Here is an 18,729-nt window from a genome sequence, read left to right on the forward strand (position 1 = left end):
CATAACATCCCATGAATGTTCTCTAAAGACAGCAAGAGGATAACATACCTCTTAACATATTTGCTAGCATGAACCACATTTTTGTACACAGAGTTCATGAGATAGGTCTAAAGGTCTCACAGAACCTCCCCAAAGAGAGGTGAATGGACGAGCTCACCCAATTGCAGAGGGCTTCTAGCAGAATCACTGAGTCACAGTTCCTCAATATTGCAACACATTTTCTGACATAGAACACCACAGAGTTATATCAGACAAAGGATGGGTAGCAGTTCCAGAGTTATTATAGAATAAATTCCCTTAACTGGTTTATCTGCCTTCAAGGAATATCTGCACTGCCTGTGTAATCAACCATCCAAATGATCAGCTGTAGCAAAGCATGTTCAAAGATGCTAAATTTCATTTAATGAAATACACAGCCCACCATGCAAGCAACTGTTGGCAATTATCCATGAGACAGAAGTGTAGTTTATGCTGCTTTTGGAAAGGACACTCTAGGGCACATCTATCCTACAAACTGGTTTAATAGTTATTCTCTCTTCCCAGGGGACCCTGGGAATTATAGTTCTGATGCAGAAAAGGCTACAGATCTCTAATAGAGATTCTTATTACGTTAATCAAACTACAATTCCCAAGATTCTTTGGGGGAAGCCAAAACCAACACTAATTTACAGGACAAATATTCCCTCCTCAGTCTACTGAACTATTTCTACCCAGAAGTAGCAGCCCTGTACACCAGTGCAATTTGCATTGACTCCTTCAAGCAGCCCAGGGGAAATATCAGGAAAGCACATCTATTTGTTTCAGAAATAATGGAACATCCAACTAACACTGAGCAAGTACAAACGGTATGGTAGCAGCAGCACACCCAGCAGTAATTTTGTCTGCAAAATGCTTGGCCAACAAAGAATCAAACTGGCTTTTCATAACATGCTGTTCTACACAAAATATGCACTTAACTCTAAGCTAGATATGTACACTTCTAATTCACATCTTAAGAGCCCCGTGGCGCAGAGTGATAAAGCTGCAATAATGGAGTCGGAGCCCTCTGCTCATGACCTGAGTTTTATCCCAGCAAAAGCTGGTTCAGGTAGCCGGCTCAAGGTTGACTCAGCCTTCCATCCTTCTGAGGTCGGTAAAATGAGTACCCAGCTTGCTGGGGGAAAGTGTAGATGACTGGGGAAGGCAATGGCCAACCACCCCGTAAAAAGTCTGCCGTGAAAATGTTGTGAAAGCAAAGTCACCCCAGAGTCGAAAATGACTGGTGCTTTCACAGGGGACCTTTCCTTTACCTTTTTAAAATTCACATCTTGTTCAATTTTGAGTCAGTAGTCAAATTAACAAAGAGATTCAAATGTTTGTGTGTGTTTTTTAATTTGAGCGTGTTTCAACACATGTCAGTTTTTGTTCTCAGGCTACTGCATATCTTCAGTATGTCTTAGGCTTGTGGTTCTTCCAGCCTTATCTTCAGAAGGATCAAGTTCAGCTTCTGAAAACTGCCTGTTTGAAAATTCCACCAAAGACATCATGGAGATACAGCTACTCCTTACCTATTGGCCAGTCAACCACTCAGTGAAGTTGTTTATGAATCCAGTAGATTGGTCCAGGATCTCCCAATTACAGGAGCAGTACAAGGTTGACCAAGAGAGATTCTAAGCATCTCAGGTGTATGCTCCACCTATCTAATGACTTCAGATGAACACCAGTAGTGCTGAATAGGTTCTTTACATTTGTTCTGTGCATCTTGGCTGTGAGAATATGAACTACTTTGGTGTTCACCATGCAGTCGTGTTGTGTTCAGACTAGGTAAGCATATGCAGCAAGTCTCTGAGAGGCATCCCATGGACTTCCTATACACTCTTCAGGTCCATGAGCTCACCACACTAAAGACCTATATTTTCCAGATCTATATCACAGCAAACTGTGTTATGCATAGGTTTAAGATGAACACCTGCCTTCAGTAGATCACACATAAGAACTTTTATGCTTGCAATGTTCAGATCCTGTAAAATTTACTGGAGCCAATCAGAAGCAGCATTAGAGGCTATCAAACATTCCATATTATCTCAGTGTCTCTTATGCAGGGCTTTTTAAAAGTACGAATACACAGGAACGCAGTTCCAACTGGCTTGGTGTCTGAGGGTGTGGCCTAATATGCATATATTCCTGTTGGGCTTTTTCTACAAAAAAGCCCTGTGTGAAACAACAGTTATGTCAGGGGTGTGTCTTAATATGTAAATGAACCCCCTGCTGGGCTTTTTCTGCAAAAAAAGCCCTACTCTTACGTATATGTGACACCAATGTTTCCTTAATTCTTAGCTAAATTATGCTTCCACATAGTTTTTTCCCGCTCTTTTTCTCTCTCTCATCCACCGATCAACACAGCAACTCACTCGGGGCCCAATAATGTTACAAAGAACTTATGTCCTTAAAAAGGGTTGACAGGTTCCAAAGTCTCCTGGAATTCAAATGAATATCCCAATTTCAGAAATGGCAGCTTTGAAGGGTGAACTCTGTGACATTATACCCTGCTGAGGTCTTCTTCACCCCAAATCCCACCATCCTCAGACTACACTCTCAAATCTCCTGAAACTGGCAACTCTATGTCCCCATGAGTCTGTCTTGGTCCTGTGAACAGACGTGATCAGATCGGCCCAGCAAGGTAAGTTGTGTTTGTCCAGGGTAATTTAGGTCAGGAAAATGGTATGGGAGGGAAGCTATAAACTTCTTCTGCCTGTATGCTTTAGTCCCTATCAGTATTAAGCCCAGGGCTTTTTTTTGTAGAAAAAGCCCAGCAGGAATTCATTTGCATATTAAGCCACACCCTGACATCACCATTGTTTCACACGGCTTTTTTTGTAGAAAAAGCCCAACAAGAACTCATTTGCATATTAGGCCACATCCCGTAACATCACCATTGTTTCATACAGGGCTTTTTGTAGAAAAAGCCCAGCAGGAACTCATTTGCATATTAGGCCACAACTCCTGATGCCAAGCCAGCCAGAACTGTGTTCCTGTGCGTTCCTGTTCAAAAAAAGCCCTGATTAGGCCTATGCATAACTGGAAATTAAGCATGATGTACCCGACCTCATCTGAGGCCTAAACTGCACATTACATGTAATGCAATCACTGTGGGGGCTGGTGGAAGGACACCAGCTCCACAGTCCCATCTGAACAGGTCATAACAGAGTTCCCACTAGGGTTGCCAGCTTCCAGGTAGGGCCTTGAGATCTCCTGTTTTTGCAACTGATCTCTACCTGGCAGTGGTCAGCTCCCCTGAAGACAATGGCTGCTTTGAAGGGTGGACTGTATGGCACTATACCATGCTCATTGGACCTGTTGGACCTCAAGCATCAATGCAGGAAAAGTAAGCTATATAGTTAGGCCTTCCAGTAGTCACAATTTGTTACTTAAAGCTACCAGAGAGATCCTTTTATGAAAGAAGGATCTGTCTGCATTCAGTTCAAAAGGTTTTTAGCTGCCTGCCTTTACTTTCCCAGTCCAGTTTCTTGTGGTTTAACAGAAGTAGGGAGAATCAAGTTAAAGCTAGTGACTCCCAGTGAGAAAAATGCTCCTCATTATTAAGGTGCTACCTCTGTCTCATCAGTCTCAACAAAGTCCCAATATTGAGAATTTTCTCCCATTTTTTCAGCGCAGGATGCTGCTTCTAGATGTCATGGAGTGCACCTCTAAGCAAGAAAGGATCTCTCTGCCTTCATACAAAAGGTTTTTAGCTGTCTGCCTTGACACAGAGAGTGATTAAAATGTGGAATTCACTGCCAGAGGATATTGTGATGATCACAGGAATAAACAGCTTTAAAGGGATGGCTACATGGAGGACAGGGTCTATCAGTGGCTATTAGTCATAGTGACTGAGGGGAACTTCCACATTCAGAGGCACTAAACGTCTGAACCCCAGAGCCAGGAGCCAACATCAGGGGAAGGCCTCAGCTGTTGTGCCCTATTGTTGGTCCTCCAGAGGAACTGGCTGGCCACTGTGTAAGACAGCATGCTGGACTAGCTGGACTGATCCAACAGGGCTCTTCTTATGTTCTTAAATCACGAGTATAAGAGCAGCCCTGTGTTCCAACTAGTCTAGCATCCTGTTTCTGATGAAGGGAGCTGTGACTCTCAAAAGCTCATACCCCAAAAATCTTGTTGATCCTGAAACTGCTACTGGACTTGAATCTAGCCATTCTACATATTGGCCAAGCAATTGCCCTGGAGGTCTAACAAACAGGGCATAGAAGTCAAGGACCTCCCAATGCTGCCTCCTAGCACTGATACTCAGAGGTTTACTTCCATTGTGTATAGAGGTTCTTTACTCACCATGGCTAGTAGCTATCGATAGACTTGTCCTTCTTGAATCTGTCTAACTTCCTTTTAAAGCCATCTACACTTGTGGCCATCACTATGTCCACCGGCACTGAACCTGGAATTACTCCTTGAGTAAAAAAAATCTTTATTTTTGCCTGTTCTGAGTCTTTTGACCATCATCTTTATTAGGTGTGCCTTCCGCTAACAATATTATGGGACAAGAAGAAAATCTCTGTATACTTTTTCCATCCCATGCATAACTGCATAAACCTCTATTATGTGACATGATATATGTCTTCCTCTTTCTTCTAGGCTGAAAAATCCCAGTTTCTTCAGCTTTTCCTCATGCACATCTATATAGTTTCCAGTTTGGCCCTTATTGAGAAAGCTTATATTTTCTGGACTCAGAAAGAGTGCAGTGTTTTTAAAAAATTGTCCTTAATTCATCATTTGCAGTTTTAGGGGACAGGGTGAAAGTAGACCAGTATGGAGTACTGATAAAAAATGGGCTGAAAAAAATACTTTTTCCATTATATAAGTACGATACCATCACTCCATTTTGTATAATTTTAACTGAAAAAATACTTCCCATCTTCCACTTTAAGAATAAGAGATTGGATTTATACTCCACCTTTCACTACCCAAAAGAGTCTTAGAGTGGCTTACAATCTCCTTTCCCTACCCCTCCCCACAACAGACAACCTGTGGTAAGTGGGGCTGAGAGAGCTCTTTCAAGAACTGCTCATGAGAGGACAGCTCTGAGAGAGTTAAGATGACTGACCCAAGGTCACTCCAACTGCTGCACATTAAGGAGTGGAGAATCAACCTTGGTTCTTCCAAACAAGAGTCTCCCAGATAAGAGCTTAACCATTACACTGGCTCTCCAAGGTTTCCAAGAAAGATGTTGTGTGTATATGTGTAAAGTGCCATGAAGTTGCACTAACTGTGACCCCAGCAAGGGGCTTTCAAGGCAAGTGAGAAGCAACACTGGTTTGCCATTTCCTTCTTCTGCAGCTTTCCTTGGTGGTCTCCCTTCCAAGTATTGACCCTGCTTAGTTTCTGAGATCTGATGAGATCAGGCTATACCATGCCACCTTCCAAGAAAGATGTTACTGGAAAGGAATTTCTTGCCCCCTGATAGAAAAGATGCTTTACCTTAAAGCCAAATTACTTCTGACACGTGGAATCAGTGATGAGATCCTGAACATGTAAAAAGCAGTAGTGTACTGGGGGAATGGAGCTGACTATGGTATGAGGGAAGGGTAGCTTTAACTCTTCCTTGTTGCCATTTCTTTAACTAGAAATATCTGTAGACAGGCAGAATTAGGGCTGCTTTATGTTCAAAAAGGGATGAAAAGAGAAGAATGATATGGGCACCTTTATTTTCTCCCTCCTGTGAATTAAAGTACAACAGGCCAGGAGAATTTCTTATCTGGAAAACGGCAAAAGAGTAATGCTCCTTGCCCCAGCCTATAGAAACTGAGTCCAGAAAGAATTCAATAAATCACAATACAGTTTACTGCAAACAAGGTAAAAAAAAACCTTCTGGGAATAGAACCCACATAAAGATGACTTAAAACAAAACTTGTAGTCGTATAGCAAGTTTTAATCAGTAGGATGCAATGCATGTAACGATGTCAAAAGCTGATTCTAAAATGCATCTAAGCCAAAAATCTCTTGAAAATCCCAATGGTGGCTTGATAACCATTTTGGATATATTCCTTTGTCAAGAGATGAAAATAACATCCAATTATGGAATCAGGTAAGTGGCCAGTATCCACTAATAAAATAAAGTTACAGATGGAGCACAATCACCTCAGTGTATCACAATTCAACAGTAAATTCAAATCAGGGGCTTGATGTTGTTGTTGCCTGATTTGAATTCCTTCTGGACTTTCTGTTGGATCATTGTGTGACCTCTTATGATTCTTAGATTTTGTGATTTGTTATGTTCTTTTCCCTTATTATTACAATATCATTTTTTTACTAATTGTTTGGGGAGTTATTTGGTTTTTTTCATTTGTTTATTAACTTCCCTACTCTGTTTGTTTATTTTTTGTTCTGATGCAAGGCCTGACTTCTATTCAAGGCCCTTACTTAGACCTGCTCCTATTGTTGCTATGGTTTTTTTGTGCCTGTAGAGGGAGTGGTGACTCAGTTCTATCAGAGGACTTCTTCAACTATGTCGTTAATGAGTTGCAGTAATAAGACAAAAGGTGGGAGGTGGCAGGAATGTATTCATCAGTTTATCGCAATAAAATATTTTTTTGTTAAAAAAATTCATGAAGTGTCCACTTACAGCCAACTTTGCATTATTGTTTTCAGCAACAAAACCCACTACAAAGGGACTTTCTCCAGCAATGGTGGCAAGGCAGAACAACCTTGCCTGTGTAAGAAATATGCCAGAGGTGTCAAACATATGGCCTGGGGGACAGAACTAGTGAAGTGGGACCCCTGAATAATTAATGAATACCCCTATAATAATGAATGAAAGCATGCTTCTGCCTTCAAAAAGAGGGTGTCTGATGCAATGTTCCTTAGAAGCACAGATAGCCTTCAGTGGGGGGGTGTTCACAGATGTGTATTAGGATAACACAAAGGGGCCTCATTGAGAAGCTTCTTGTTGGAGCTGATAAAGCATGGAGACAGAAGGAATGGAAAAGTACTAGAAGGAATTGCAAGGGGGTGGGGAATGCTGAATCAGATAAACTTATGTGCCTGCCTGCTTGTTTTCGGTGTGAATAAAACTGGCTGTATGTAGAATGATTTTAACTCAGACATTTTGGGGGCCCATGCCTGGCTGCGTTCTGCTTATGGTACCATAAAGCAGATCTTGCTTCAAACCAGTAAGTCTGTGCGGACCTCGTTATTTCTCTGCTTTATTTTGGTGCATTGACCAATGGGAATAATGGGGTTAGGATATTTCCTTTCCCTTGGCTGGTTGTATAGCTGTGTGCCATCCACCCTCGTGGTGGGAAGACCGGACTAGGTGCCACGATCACATTTTTGATCGAGTCCGTCTCTCTCTGCCCCGGTGGGAGAAGGTGTCCAGTTTACCAAACCAAGATCCTGTGCCTGGTTGAACCGATGTGTCCAGGGAATAGGAAGATCTTCAGGATTGTGAGTATGAATTGTCTGGGAATTCTGATTACCATTCCTTAGGAGAGAAGAAGGGTCTGATCACCCCTTAAGCTCTGTCTATTAGGCTCCGCTTTGGAGCGGAAGCACAGAAGCTAGGATCTGGAAGGATTTCTGTGGTGTGTGTGAAGGAGAGGAGACGAAGCCTCTAAGCGAGAGGGATTTTCTCTTGTGCAGTTCCCAGTGGGGTGACCTCACTGGGTCACAAGAGAGAGGGAGTGAAAACCCCCAGGGCTCCCTGGCTGCCAGACCCCTTACTGGCAGCTCCTGTTTTCTGTTTTCCCTAGAAGTGTCTTGTCTAAACGTTTGGTGCCATGGGGAACTTAAAAGCCAGAATTCTGGGGAACGTCAGAGAATGGTAGTTCCACATGGGTAGGCAAGGCTCCTTTGTCCCTACCCCCCCCCCCAAGAAAAATCTAACTTTTAAATTTGAATGCCTCTTAGAATAGAGAAACCTGACTTTGTAAGGTAACAAAGACCTCTCTCCCCTTAACAAAATAAAGAAACAGAAAAGCAATGATTTGGACTAAAATTAAATGAGGCCAGTTCTCAAGGGTGAGGCCTGGAGATCTCCTGGAATCACAACACAAAGTTCCACGCTGCAGACTCAGTTTTCTCTGCAGGGTAATGGAAGTTTGGTGTGAGTGAGAGCTCAGATCTTGGTTCCCTTGGGATCTCTTTCTTTAGATTTCCATTCTAGATCTCTAGAATCTGTAGCCTTGCTCAAAAGATCAGGTCTCTGTTAGTGTGACGAAGTCTGCCACCTGTCTGGCCGAGGTGGGTCAGCAGACTTGCCAATTGATAGCCCAACACAGGTCCAAAGTCTGGTATTTCCCCCAGAAGCACCAGGAAGGTAGGTTGCCACCAGAATGGATAAATCCTCTGCCTATTGGGAATACTCTAGAGAAAACCAAGCCACACCACTGCAGAAAGGGGTTCCCCAAGTCAGTTTTCACAAATTGGTAGTACGCACCTCCAAAGGTTAGTGGGTAAATTTGGCTCGGATTGTGGTGGCCCTGAAAGCAAATAACCACAAAAATAAACTTAAACAGGCTTCCCCCCACTAGCCAGCTAGCCAATGGTGGAGAAGAGCCTGCAAAATCAAAGGATCCCCTGCCCGGACCGGGGGACTGGCAAGCCTAATGGTGGCAGCAAAAGCAAGAACAGCAAGAAGACCTGCATCAAGTCAGTTGGCTGAAGGATCTATCCCTTCCTTCCTCCCTCTCTTGGTTGGGGCAGGCTGCGCATGTATGGCCACTGTTCCCCTCTCCTCAACCTGTCAGAGGCATGGCAGTCCTGCCTTCCCATAATTGCACATGTGCCCTGGGCTTCCCCCTTTGCTTCAGTAGCAGAAGCCACCTCTTTTGTCATTTTCACTGCCACCTTCTTTTCCTCTGCCTGCCTCTCTCACCCTTTGAGAGGAGGGAAGGAAGGAAGGAGGAGAGGAGAAAATCCTTACATGTGAAGTTGGGCAGGGAGCTGCTGATGTAAATGGGCATCGCGAAAGTGTATGAATGGGAATGCCAGAGTGTATCTGTGGGGGAGGGCATAAGGGACTGGAGGGGGGTAGGGAAGGGATGAAGTGTGTGTAATAAGGTGCATGGTGGGAACCATTTTTGGAAAGTCATAGGAGGGGAGAAGAAATATAGCTGTTGTGGTGAGGGAAACTGCAGAGTGTTTGTGTTTGGGGGTGGGTAGCACACAAGACCAGGGGTGTAATTGGATGATAAAGCAGGAGTCTTGGGCCATCTTAATGATATTTGGTTGCATCTTTTATTTTCTAGGCATCTGTGCCTTGCTTTTCTCCCCAAATGGGAACCCAAAACAATATACAAGTATTATTCTACATTTTTGTTCTCACATCTCTGTTCTCCCCATCCATATTTTTGTCTTCACAATGCAGTGTACATTAGGCTGAGAGAGTGACTTACCCTAAGTCACCCGGCAACTTCCATGACAGGGTGGGACTTGTGAGCCTGGATCTCCCAGTTGTTAGTCCCTGTGCTTGAACCTCACACCATGGGGTACATGTGTGTCTTTGTGTTCAGTTTTGGGTACCTCAATTTAAGAAGGATATAGACAAGCTGGAGTGTGCCCAGAGAAGGGCAACGAAGCTGGTGAGGGGTCTGAAGACCGAGTCCTATGAGGAAAGGTTGAAGGAGCTGGGTATGTTTAGCCTGGAGAGGAGATGACCGAGAGGTGATATGATCACCGTCTTCATGTACTTGAAGGGCCGTCATATAGAGGATGGTACAGAATTGTTTTCTGTTGCCCCAGAATGTTGGACCAAAACCAACAGGTTGAAATTAAATGAAAAGAGTTTCTGGCTAAACATTAGGAAGAGCTTCCTCACAGAGAAGTTCCTCAGTGGAACAGGCTTCCCCTGCCCAGGAGGTTTTTAAACAGAGGCTAGATGGCCATCTGACAGCAATGCTGATTCTGTGATTTCGGCAGATCATGAGAAGGAGGGAGGGAAGGGCTGGATCAGTGCTTATTTCTTGTGGCCCTTTCTTACACATCAAGGGAAATACTGATTGCCACTTTGGGGTCAGTTAGCAATTTTCCTCCAGGCCACTTTGGCAAGGGATCCTGGAGATTTTTGCCATCTTCTGGGCATGCAGCAGGGGTGACTGGGGATGTATGTGGGAGGTATTTGTGAACTTCATGCATTGTGTGGGGGTTGGACTAGATGACCCTGGAGGTCCCTTCCAACTCTATGATTTTATTATTCTGGCCATGTTAGTCTGAAGCAGTAGAACAAATTTTGAATCCAGTGGCACCTTTAAGACCAACAATCAAAACTTGTTGTACTGTAAGAGTGTTGATGTTTTAAGCATGTTTGTATTTTGAGTAAAATTAATATTGCTAATTGGGTTTGCCTGTGTCCTTAATAAAGTTTATATGCCTGGTACCCAGCATTACATTTTATGGCACACATGGCCTGTTCTGTCAAAGTCACATCTGGCGCTTATAACAAATAAGTTTGACACCTCTGGAATATACAGTGTAGTTCAGTTATATCTGAGGCACATCCAGAGTTTAATGAGAGGTAAAACACATACTCTGCATGCAGAAAATCCCATCTTTCTACAATTCTTTGTTGAAGACTCTCAGGAGGAGAGGGGGGAATAGTGGCCACAAGCATCTGTGGCAAGGGAAGTGTGCGAGAAAGCATCCATGTGAGTGCCCGTTGCCATTGCAAATGTATACTACTGTGAGAATAACTGCTGTGCAATGAATCATTGCAGCCCAAGAAACATATTGCATCCCACCCAGGTTTTTTCAACCATTCAGTCCTCCTTCTAGGCATACTTACTATAGCTGTCATACTGACAGGCATGTTACTGACAAAGAATTAATTGAAATGCCCTAATGAGGATGCAAACAAACACTATGACTCTGGAGCCACTTCAAAATAACTTGCCTTCTGCTTTGCCTGTAAAAAGAGTTTTCAAGGCATGATTTAAAACCAGCTGCCTGATTAAAGCAGGGACATGAATACGTAACACAAGAATGACTGTTCACACAGACATATGATTAGTACCATACCAACAGCCCATCATTGGAGCTTATAGGAATCCTTCGCTCAGCAGTAGGTGGGCAGATGTGTCATATTCTTTTTCCGCTCAGATGCCAATTGGCTTCCAATGTTCTAGCCCCTCCTCCCAGTCCAATGTCTCCAAAAATAGCCAGGAGTCAGGGAGAAAGTGTGCCCCGACAGGCTGCAGAGAAAAGTACTATATAAAGAAAGTGCTGGGATTCCACTGGGGGGTGGGGGGAGCATTCTGCAGTTTGGAGGAGGAAAAACCTGGCACATTATAAGCTCTGACCCACTAATTTAGAAGAGGAAAGGGGATAGAGAATAGAAGGTACTACTCACACTTTCTGCAGCTGAGAAGGGGTTGTGACTTAGTAGAAGATCCTCTGCTTTGTATGCAGAAGGTTTCAGGTTCAGTTCCCAGGATCAGGTAGTAGGTGATGTGAAGGTCCTCAGCCTGAAACCCTGGAGAGCCACAGCCGGACAGTACTATCCTTGATGGAATGATGGTCTGATTCTGTATAAGGCTTGATTTGTGTGTCTATGTTTTAGCAGCAATAAATAGGTTAGAATTCTTAACAAGGAAACTCATGGCCGGTTTTAGTGTGTATTTCCAGCCCCCCCCCCATCACTCTCTCTTATATACAACCTTTACAGCAAGGGTGTCAAAGTTTCAAAGATTGCTTCTCAGTTTATTTTATTTGAGGGTAAGTTGATCCCACCCTTATTCTTTGTATTCTGGACTTCCATATCTTATTAACCTCTCTGTGACTATATGAACTATTCTAAAAGATAACCCAGAGCTAGCCTTAACTTTACAAACAGAGAAGAATTAAATTAATTCAATCATGGACAGTTCACTACTTTACCCAATAGTTGCTAGGTAGGAATCTAGCCCTGGTCTTTCACCTCTTTGCAAGGCCAACCTCAGAAAACAGAATGGAGCAAATGTTGCAATGCAAAAGAATGAACTTGAGTCTTGGCCTATTAACTTGTAGCTCACACAAATTACCGTATATAGAAGGAACCGTTGTAGTTTCATTATAATGGGTGTTGTCCTCTTGGCAGTCTTACAGCTTCTGTTTGAAGATTTGATTCAGATATTTCTCATAATTTATAAGATAACCTTTGTTGACGACAGCCTTATCTTAAGGCAGTTTGGAAACACTCACAAAATAATCGGAGTCCTACTGCATCAAACCACATCAAATTCTGGAGCTTCTAGTTATGACAGCATCTTCCTCTTATTCTCCCTCTCCCCCCATTTCTTCCCCAAATACCATCTCAGCCCTATTATCTGTCAAGGAACACTGGCAAAGTTCTTCCAGACATACAATTTTGGATTGTGTCAAGTATAGTGGCAAGATTACGTGAAATTACAGTATCGCTTTACTCTACTCTGGTTCAACCTCACCTAGAGTATTGTGTTCAGTTTGAGGCACCATACTTTAAGAAGGATATGGACAAATTGGAATATTTCCAGAGAAGGGTGATGAAGATGGTGAGGAATCTGGAGACCAAGTCCTATGAGGAAAGGTTGAAGGAGCTGAGTATGTTAGCCTAGAGCAGGGGTCCTCAAACTACGGCCCGCGGGCCAGATGCGGCCCGCTGAGGACGTTTATGCGGCCCGCCGGGTTATGGCAAAATCAGACCGGAAGTGACGTTCGACCTAAACTCGCATTAGCAACGCACACTTCCGGCACTGGGCTGAGGCAGCGGAGACAGAGTGTGAGGTGATACTGAGGTGAGGTGAGTTCCCAGGCCGGGGTGTGTGGTGTGGGGAAGGGAGAGAGATGCAGAAGATGGAGAACTGACGGCCTGCAGCCTTGTACAGTAACGGCAGTCAGGCCCTCCAACAGTCCGAGGGACAGTGAACTGGCCCCCTATTTTAAAAGTTTGAGGACCCCTGGCCTAGAGAGATGATTGAGAGGTGATACAATAACCATCTTCAAGTACTTGAAGGGCTGTCATATAGAGGATGGTGCGGAGTTCTTTTCTGTTGCCCCAGAAGGTCGGACCAGAACCAGCAGGTTAAAATTAAATGAAAAGAGTTTCTGGCTAAACATTAGGAAGAAGTTCCTGACAGAGCAGTTCCTCAGTGGCTTCCTTGGGAGGTGGTGGGTTCTCCTTCCTTGGAGGTTTTTAAACAGAGGCTATATGGCCATCTTACAGCAATGCTGAGTCTGTAAACTTAGGCAGATAATGAGAAGGGCAGCAAGGGTTGCATCAGTGCTTAGTTCTCATGGCCCTTTTTTATACCCCTAGGGATATGTCAATTGCCACTTTGGGGTCAGGAAGCAATTTTTCTGCAGGCTAATTTGGCTGGGGATCTTGGAGGGTTTTTCTTTTTTGCCATTTTTTGGGCATGGATCAGGGGTCACTGGGGTGTGAGGGAGGTAATTGTAAATTTCCTGCATTGTGCAGGGGGTTGGACTAGATGACCCTAGAGATCCCTTTCAAGTCTATGATTCTATGCTGGTTTGGAGGGAGCTGTACTTCTGGGTCATGCTCATAACACATGCTTTATACCTAGAACAGGTTCAGCCCTTGGCCTTAAAGAATCTTCAGTTGTTGGGACAAGATTTTTCTCTGCCTGAGGCCCTGGGAGAGTCTGAGTAAACAATCCTGGGCTAAATGCACAAATGACACGGTAGGGCAACTTCATACTTCCACTGTGGTTCCTTGCCTGTCCATCTCTATTCAGAATATTTGAAATCTGCTTCCAGCTCTGCCTTTCTCTCTACTAGTTACCAGTTTACTAACAGAATTAGTAATGAAGGTATGCTTTCTAAAGGCAGAACTTATCAGAGCCAATGAGATAATTTGCAAGGCAGATCGATTACATCTCAGTCAAAGTAGGCCTTATAAACCCTGAGCTGGGGAAGCAAAGCAAAGGAAGATCTTCAGGTCTTTGAAGTAAAACTCTGCTACAGCTGTGGTGAACAGCTCGACTAAAAGACCAAGTTCCTTCAAAAGTTTAGCTATGATACCAGTGTACTGTAGTGATTAAGAGTGTCAGACCCATATCCAGGCTAGATGGATCAGTAGACAGGTTTGGTAGAAGATAGTTTTATGTGTAATTTCATATCATTTACTCTGAAAGAGTCAGAGAAAAGAGTAAGAGGCCAGGAGCACCTTAAAGACAAACGAAATTTGTGGTAGGGTATGAGCTTTCGTGAATCAGTCACTACTGACTTCTTCAGTATCTGGAAGACTCAGGTTCAAACCTCCATTCATAGGAAACTTTTTATTAAGTATCTCCCAGCTGCAGTCCAAAGCAAGACTTTCAGCCACAGGGTCCCTTATTTGAACGTTCCTCTGGTTAAAGTCCAACAAACCATAAACCCCTTCTTGTAAACAGATAAGTAACTGAAAGGGAGATGACCAAGTCAAACCTTTTCCTCCAAAGATGCTTGATTTTCACTTGCAGCTTGAATAGTTTTTTTTAAACATTGATGGGCATGAAAGAAATAGATTCTTTGCCTGAATATCCTTTAAACAACCCCCACTCCCAACAACGGAAGTTTCCTGTAAAATAAATTATATATCTATTTATTTTATATATTTATATATGTGTTTATTTTGCAAGAAGAGTGCTAGTTTTTAACAGGGGACAATGTCCCCTCGCCAATAGCGTAAAGTGGTACATTCCATTTCTTCCTCAGGATTCCTGTTTAAATTAACACCATTCCTAATTTTTTAAAAACACCCTTTCTAATACAAAACTATCATAGAAGAGAACTAGGTTGTCGAAATCTCTATATCTAGAGAATTTTAAGTTTTTAGGTAAGAATTCTCCCACCCCCTCTTCATGGGAAGCGTGAAGAAAATAGCCCTTTCCTGCGACCCCATGGTAGATTCCAATCCTCCTTCTCTCCCCGCCCTCCCAGGGTCTGTCACCTTCGGTGTCCACCGCATTCTCCACAGTCTTTCCCCCTTATCACCTCTCTTCCCGCTCAAAACTACATTTCCCAGTCGCCCCGGCATGCCATTTCCCCTTTCCGCATGCGCGGTGTTGCTTCTCGGGCTCAGAGAAGCGGAGGCAGGCGGGCGGCCGGCCCTACGAGAAGAGCTCGCGCGGGGCGGTGGGTCCGGAGCGAGGACAAGGCGGCGGCAGTGGTGTCGTCGAGGGCGGCGAGCTCACCCTCACAGGTCGGGTCTTCGGGGGAGCGGAGTCCTGGCCAGTGCGACCTTCCCCCGGGTTCCGCGGTAGGGGTGTACAGGCATGGTGAAGGTATGGTGGGTAGGGGGCAGAGTCCGCCCTGGGTAGGGGGCTGGGCCTAGCCTAGCCTAGTCTTTCTCCTCCCTCTTTCTGCGGAAGGACAGGGCACTCCACCCCCTTGTTCGTCAGCCCCCTCCCATAAATTTTGCATTGAATTTTATCCCCCCCCCCCTTAAGAAAGGAATTTTCTTGCCCTTTTCCGCCTCACCTCCGACGTCTTCAGTCTATTCCTCTTTCACCCCTCAATGTCATTTGGATTTGTGACACCCGCCCCCTCCTCCCCAATACATATTGTGCTTTGGTATATTTTTACAGAATAATTGTTTATTAGGCATTTGACCTTTCTCTCCGCACCTTTTTCTAAAGTTAGGTTATTCCACCTCCTTACAACATGATTTGTATTGACAGTTCACCCCCACCCCTTGCTCTGACAGTGTTTTTGCATGCTGCTAAGGTTTTTTCTCCCTTTCAGCCTAAAATCAGGCTATTTCACGTTCCCTTGGCAGATTTGGCTTTTTTCACACCTCCCTTCTATTTTTACTCGCATTTTGTTCTCTTTCTTATAAAAGAAGAGTTATTCCTTTCCCCATCCCTCTGTCACCCGAAGGCCACAATAATTCCTTTGTTATTTATCTTTACCCTCCCCCTCCAATGTTTGCTTTGGCTTTCCTCCACTCAAAATGAAAGGGAGTTTCCCTTTAATTATATCACTATTCTTTTTTTTAGGTTTTGTGGGGTGAAGAGTAAAGGGATGTGCTAGGCTTGGAAGCCTTTCCCTTGTTTTGAAGAGGCTGATTTTCCACCATGTGTTATAATTTCTAATGTGAAAGGTGGCACTCAGGGATATAGTTTGGGAGGAAGATGGCTCTGGCTTAAAAGGAAATCTTGTGTAGCAGACTGGGGAAGACCATAGAGAGCCGCTGCCAATAATTTGGGCATGACAAGCCAGATTGCTGGCTCAGTATACAGCAGTGTTCTAAAATCGATAGGCATTAGGCTCAGCCCAGACAAAAGGAAGTACTTCTCACAGTGTGTAATTAATGTAAGGAATTCACTGCCACAGCATGTGGTCTTGGTTGCAGCTGCTGACTTAGATGGCTTTCAAAAGAAAAAAATTGAATATGTTCACAGAGGAGATAGCCCCGTTAAAGGCAATTAGCAAGGTTAGCCCAGTGGAACATCCATGTTTAGAGGCAGTATACATCTGAATACCAGGTGCTGTGAAGAAAAAAGAGGCAGAGCAGTTCTGATGCCTTCATGTCCTGCGGATTGAAAATCTACTGGTAGCGTAGCTGGGCTCTCAATCTGATCCAGCAGGGCTTTTTATTTTCATCATAACCCTGGCTCAAAGCCATGCCCTTTGATGCCGTGAAGCCTTTTCACTCCCTCATTTGTAAGGAGGATGGCTACAGCAGTGCTTATATAGTGGTTTGGAGTACTCTGAGCTCTTCACATATTTTATGTTGTCCTGAAGATAGATTGTATGTAAAGGGAGGATTTATATATTGCAGGGATTCCTAGTTTAGATGGGGTGGATTGATGGACATCTCTGTGTCCTTGGACATGTGTGGAATCCCTGTCACTTAGGGGCTTGCACACCCAGTATCGGGGGTGGAGGAGCACAGGTTCCTTCACGACCCTGTCCTACCAGTTTGCCGAGGAATGAACTGTGCATTGCAAAGACACCCCTTTGCCTCTGGAATTTAAACTGGCTGTAGGATCCCTGTGGATGATAAGCAGGCCAACTATTGTGAGTGATGGAGACTTTTTACTCTTGCTTCAAAGTGTAAGAAAACAAAAGTATAAGAGGACTATATTGGCTTCAGAGCTCCAGCTGCCTCTGATGACACTAGCTGTTTTAAAAATCAAATGTCTTCTTTCTGAATAATTTCTCAGTTCTATTTCTTGGCTGCACTAGTATGTGACAAAATGTTTGGAGGGTGACTTTAGGAAACCTCTTTTTCTTCTTTCTGTCTCTGATTTTGTATGTACATATGATTGAGGTGGTATACACTAATACTGTATGAGTGAAAGATTTCCCCCTGTCCCGCTACCTTCTTTAGGTAGAAATGTCAAGGATTGAACCTGGAACCTTCTGCATGAAAAGTAGGTGCCCTACCATGGTGCCATGGCTTCTGTTACTACTTTGGTGTACATAGCACTGCAAAAGTCTTCAGTTAAAAGAACTTTCACTGCTTACGGTCATGGAGTGCTGCTCCCAATCAGGGCCCCAATGGGCTAGATGAACCAGTGCTCTAACTTGGTATAAGGCAGCTTCTTAAGTTTAAATAGGGAGGCAAATACTGAAGGTCCCCAGCTCTATCCAGTAAAGGAGACAGGTTTTTTTGGTGTATTGCTTTGCCGACTTATGGCAACCCTGTAGGGTTTTCAAGACAAGAGGTATTCAAGGTGATTTCCCATTGCTTGCCTCTGCAGAGCAACCCTGGGCTTCCTTGGTAGTCTCCAATCCAATTACTGACTAAGACTGACCTTGCCTAGCTTCCAAGATTTGAAGAGATCAGGCTGGCCTGGGCTATCTAGGTCAGGGACAAGGAAATAGTAGGTGATGAAAAAGACCAAATGCAATAGGAAACTGCTGCCAGTGACATTGTTCTGGGCTAACTGCATTCAGGATGGGCAGGAAAAACATGCTCCTTCCCCAAGGAGCTTATAAGCCCCAAGAAAGCCAGGTAAATTTTTGGGTTGGGAGGAACAACAATGAATATGGGCTGCAAATATGTAGGATTGGCTTCTGCCCAGATGTAGGGGGGTGGGGAAAGCTGGTTGCTATTCCTGAAGGTCACTTTGTACGTTACACAGAAGTGAACCAGGGATCACTGGGTATTTTGCCCTGAAGCTTGTTTTTAAAGTGGCAGGAACATGTGAAGAAAGACAGGGATGCTTTTGTGCTTATGCATAATACTTGTGTGAAACTGCTCTCAGTGAGGAAGGACATTATACAGTGCCTTTGCTGAAGGATTTTGAGTGACCATGTGGGACAGAGCTTTTTCTGTAGCTGTGCTTCAGTATGATATGCCTTCCGCTCCAGCTAACACCGAATGTGAGATGCTCAAAGCACCAATTAAAGATTTATTTATCCAGGCTTTTAAAAAAATTATTTTAGTGAGATTATACTAGCATTTTTAAATGGTTTACGTTTCTTAATTGTCTGTAAGCGGCTTTGAGCATCTTCAATAATGTGGTAGGATGTGGATAGAAATGAAGTAAAATGAATGAAGACTGAGAGGTTCCTGTGACTCTTGCATACAGAGTTTAGGCATAGCTTAGATAAGACCATTTACAGACTGTAACAGAGAGCGATAACACAATCTTCCTTGCCTTGCTCTGCAAACTCACCATCTATAGTGAGATAAATACTTCTGTTGGATGAAGTTCATGGAAGCTTGTGTGTAAAACGCCGTCAAGTCATTGCTGACTTATAGCAAAACATTCAATACTTTTTGTTTAATATATTTTCAAAACTAGGAATAGCTTTGGGGGCTAAACCCCAATTCAT

At 43.8% G+C, this 18,729-nt stretch overlaps 1 protein-coding gene across 5 annotated transcripts in view; it reads left to right on the plus strand.

The window, feature by feature from the left end:
- The first annotated feature begins 14,990 nt into the window (after nt 1-14,990).
- GAPVD1 (GTPase activating protein and VPS9 domains 1) overlaps nt 14,991-18,729 on the plus strand; it is a 52,188-nt gene continuing 48,449 nt past the window's right edge. For 3 of the 5 annotated variants that reach the window (XM_060251761.1, XM_060251763.1, XM_060251766.1), the window contains exon 1: nt 15,026-15,224. Coding sequence is in view for 1 of the 5 variants with exons in the window: in XM_060251762.1 (XP_060107745.1) it covers nt 14,996-15,224 (229 nt within the window). In the remaining 4 variants the exon portion in view is untranslated. Of the gene's footprint in view, nt 15,225-18,729 lie in introns of all 5 variants that reach the window. The other 2 variants (XM_060251762.1, XM_060251764.1) reach the window with 2 other exon arrangements.

The sequence above is a fragment of the Heteronotia binoei genome, chromosome 12 (genome assembly GCF_032191835.1).
Source record: "Heteronotia binoei isolate CCM8104 ecotype False Entrance Well chromosome 12, APGP_CSIRO_Hbin_v1, whole genome shotgun sequence".
Classification (NCBI taxonomy): domain Eukaryota; kingdom Metazoa; phylum Chordata; class Lepidosauria; order Squamata; family Gekkonidae; genus Heteronotia; species Heteronotia binoei.